Source organism: Eufriesea mexicana, unplaced genomic scaffold (genome assembly GCF_001483705.2).
Source record: "Eufriesea mexicana isolate 0111107269 unplaced genomic scaffold, ASM148370v2 scaffold12175, whole genome shotgun sequence".
Taxonomy (NCBI): Eukaryota; Metazoa; Arthropoda; class Insecta; order Hymenoptera; family Apidae; genus Eufriesea; species Eufriesea mexicana.
Genome location: NW_016919756.1, coordinates 1 through 3,489, shown reverse-complemented (window position 1 = coordinate 3,489; position 3,489 = coordinate 1). Strand labels below are relative to the sequence as shown.

Here is a 3,489-nt window from a genome sequence, read left to right as displayed (position 1 = left end):
CACCCCATTCTCCTGTGACCTGCTTTCGAAAACTATTTGACAAGGAAATTATAAGCAGTATAGTTGACTAATACCAATATGTATTCACTGCAATGTGATGCAGCAAAACCTATTGCTGTTTCAGTGAATGAAATCGAGCAATTCTTTGGCTGCTGTATTTTTATGTCCATTTACAGATTACCGAGAACTGAAATGTATTGGAATTCAAAGACAAGAGTGTCTGCTGTTGCCCATACTGCGAGTCGTACGCGATGGAGGAACATAAAATCAAAAATACATTTTAGTAGAAATTTACAGGCCAATGCAACAAACAATGCAGAAGTGACCGATAGTTTACGAAAAATAAGACCCATTCTGGATAAATTGGTGAAAAATTTTAATCGCATTCCGATGTCTGAACACGTATGCGTTGACGAGCAGATTAATACCGTCCACGGGAAGACAAAGGCTAAAACAGTATATGCCCGAAAAACCTAAAAAATGGGGCTACAAAGCTTTTTTACTGTGCGACTCATCATGACTCATTTATAATTTCGAAATTTACACCGGCAAAATGATACATGATCCCGAATTACCTAATGTCGGAATTACTGGTAATGTGGTATTACGTTTAGCAAAAATTATACCCAAACGATTCTTTTACAAAATTTCTTTCGACAATTGGTTTTCAACCGTGCCTTTAGTAACTGAATTAGAAAAATTAGGAATTCAGCGTGTTGCAACTGTGCGGTCAAACCGACTAAAGAACTGTGAGTTTTCGTCCGATAAAGTCACGAAGACTAAGGGCAGAGGAAGTTCTGAGATACTCTCTACATCTATTGACAGAGTCACCATAAATACGGTAAAGTGGTAGGACAATAAGGCCGTTCATTTGATGAGCACATTTTGCGAAGTGCGAAGTTGAACCATTAGATATAGTGAAAAGGTGGGATAAAAAAATAAAAAGAATGATCGATGTACAACGACCAAATATAGTGAAAATATACAACCAACACATGGGTGGTGTAGATTTGGTTGATTCGTTGATAGCGTTATATCGAATAAAAATTCAATATACTTCTTCAATATCTCTTATATAAGCGAGATTACTCATCGTATTCTGTGAACCCCGGGCGTCAGTATAGTTTATTGGAATTTAAAACTGACACTGCATCTTGTTTATGTCAGGAGCACAAAGAAACCCCGAAGAAAAGAGGGCGTCCTGCTTCAAATGAGGTAGATAAACAATTGCAAAATAAAAGAAAAAAAAAACCAAATACAACACTACCTGTACAAAACGTGCGAAAAGATGAAGTGGCACATTGGCCAATTTTTTCGGACAACAGAGGACGCTGCAAAAAGTCCGGATGTAAAGAAGTTCTGAAAATTAAATGTTCCAAATGTAATGTACATTTATGTTTAACGTCAAATGCAAACTGTTTTGTGGAATTCCACGCTTAAGTTTTTATACACAGAAGTGCAAACTTTATAGACCTTTGTTTTCATGAAAGTCACATAGTGAATATATTGCAATAAAATTGTTTAAACGGAAAATTTTTTTTTCATTTGCATATATAGGTTTATAATTTCTAATTTTTCGTTCCCATAATTTTTTTTGAATTTAAAACAAAAATTCGACCCATAGAGGGTTAAAACTTTGATTCTAGATCGCGAGTACTTCACGCTGGAGCCATCGATCTCATAGTCTACGTTTTCATTTCTAACCCTTCGTACGTTTTGGTTCTTTTATATGTATATTATTGTATCTACTTTTTGGCAACACCTTACTTTTAGGATGGAAAGACAAGAGGATTGTCACTTGTTTAACTACAAAGAGTGACACAGGAATGTTGACGGTCAAAAGAATTAGACGAGGTGGTATGGATGTACTCGTCAAGAAACCAAAAATTGTATTGAATTATATAAAATATATGGGTGGTGTTGATCGGGCCGATCAATATGCATCAACGTATTGTTTTCTGCGAAAATCGCTGAAATGGTCGCGTAAGCTTTTTTGGGGGGGCATGGAAATTTGCCTCATCAATTCTTACCTTCTCTATAAACAAGAAAAGACTACAAAAAGAGGAAAATCCACTGAGCCATTTGCGATTTTTAAAAACACTTGTTGAGCAGTTGAGAGGAACATATCGCTAGCACCGTGAGCAAGCGTCTAAGTCGCATTCCGATGACATCCGACTCAATGCAAAGCTGCACATAATACTTAAAGGGCCGAAAAGAGACTGTAAGGTTTGCTTTGACCGTAATACGCCTGGAGGTAGACGGGAAGTAACAGATTATTGTGATACGTGTCCTGATAAACCTAGGATGCATCTTGGGTATTGTTTTACGAAATATCATACAAAAACTAATTACAAAGTATAATATTTCTCAAATTTTCTTGTTTCTGATATAAATATAAATAAATTGGTGAAATTTTATTATTTGTATACGTTTGTTTGTTTATAAATGATTTTAAAGTACATGTAATATGTTTCCCTAATTTGGCCGAAGTCGTCTCGAATTGTTTGGTTTGCGCAAGCGAAAGAGGCCTCGAGTGCAAAGAGTTAAATTGGAATTGGAAATGGCCTGCTAGGGTAGCCTTACTGATGAGTCCGCTAACAGGCCCAGAACGAAACGCATCCATTCCTTTCCCTGACGTCCCTGCTAACTATGCCGCCCCGCTGCGACCAGCTGACTTCAAACGACAGTGGAGGGGGACTCCCAACACGTGAACCTGTTGGAACGGCTATACAAGGCTCCAGACATCGTAATCTCCAATACGATAAAAACTATCGCGCGATACCACCCCGAAATAAGCCATTTCTCGAGACGTTCCCGATACACGCGATAACATCCAAGTTAGATGACCATACTCGTCCGTTATGAAAGGAATGAATCCAGGAAGAGAGGCTGCCGACTATGGAAATTGTGGTAGTGGTGACATAGATTTTTAAGTATATATGTGTTGGGATGAGTGGAACAAGTATGCATGGAATTCCCATATGTAATGAATTCACGTTATCATGATAAATGAGTATGCGTGTAATGATTGAGGTGTGTGTGAATTGTGTATATCAATACAAAGTATGAAGAAGAAAGAAAAAAGGAGAGTGATTTCGGATACGTTAGTTGCAATTGAGTTATAATAGTGAGAAGTCCTGTGATAGAGTAATTGTGAGAAATTAATTATATTTAACCTCTTCGCTCCTAGCGCCGCATATATGCGACACCCACTCGACGACGTGTGGGTACGAGCGCCGCCTATATACGGCATCTAAATGAGGTGTATACAAGTGCCATCTGTAGTCAATAACAACGATTTCTCGTTATCGGCTGAACATTTTCTGTTGATTTTATTAATATATTGGATTAATCGCTTCTTAAAACTGCTCTTTGTTGAAACAATACCAAAACGTATTGCACAATAAATTTCAAACATCAAAACGGTCTTCACTATCTTATGCCAAATAACTATCGAATCCATTCGACAGTAAAACGATCTTTCATATA

At 37.4% G+C, this 3,489-nt stretch overlaps 1 protein-coding gene across 1 annotated transcript; it reads left to right on the top strand.

Moving 5' to 3' along the window:
* Window positions 1-553: 553 nt before the first annotated feature.
* LOC108553670 (piggyBac transposable element-derived protein 3-like) lies at window positions 554-1,348 on the top strand (the record flags this gene model as incomplete). Its single annotated transcript, XM_017908668.1, has 3 exons — window positions 554-841; window positions 894-1,013; window positions 1,081-1,348. Coding segments are annotated over exons 1-3 (676 nt in total), but the record flags the coding sequence as incomplete, so codon positions are not given.
* Between the last annotated feature and the right edge of the window lie 2,141 nt (window positions 1,349-3,489).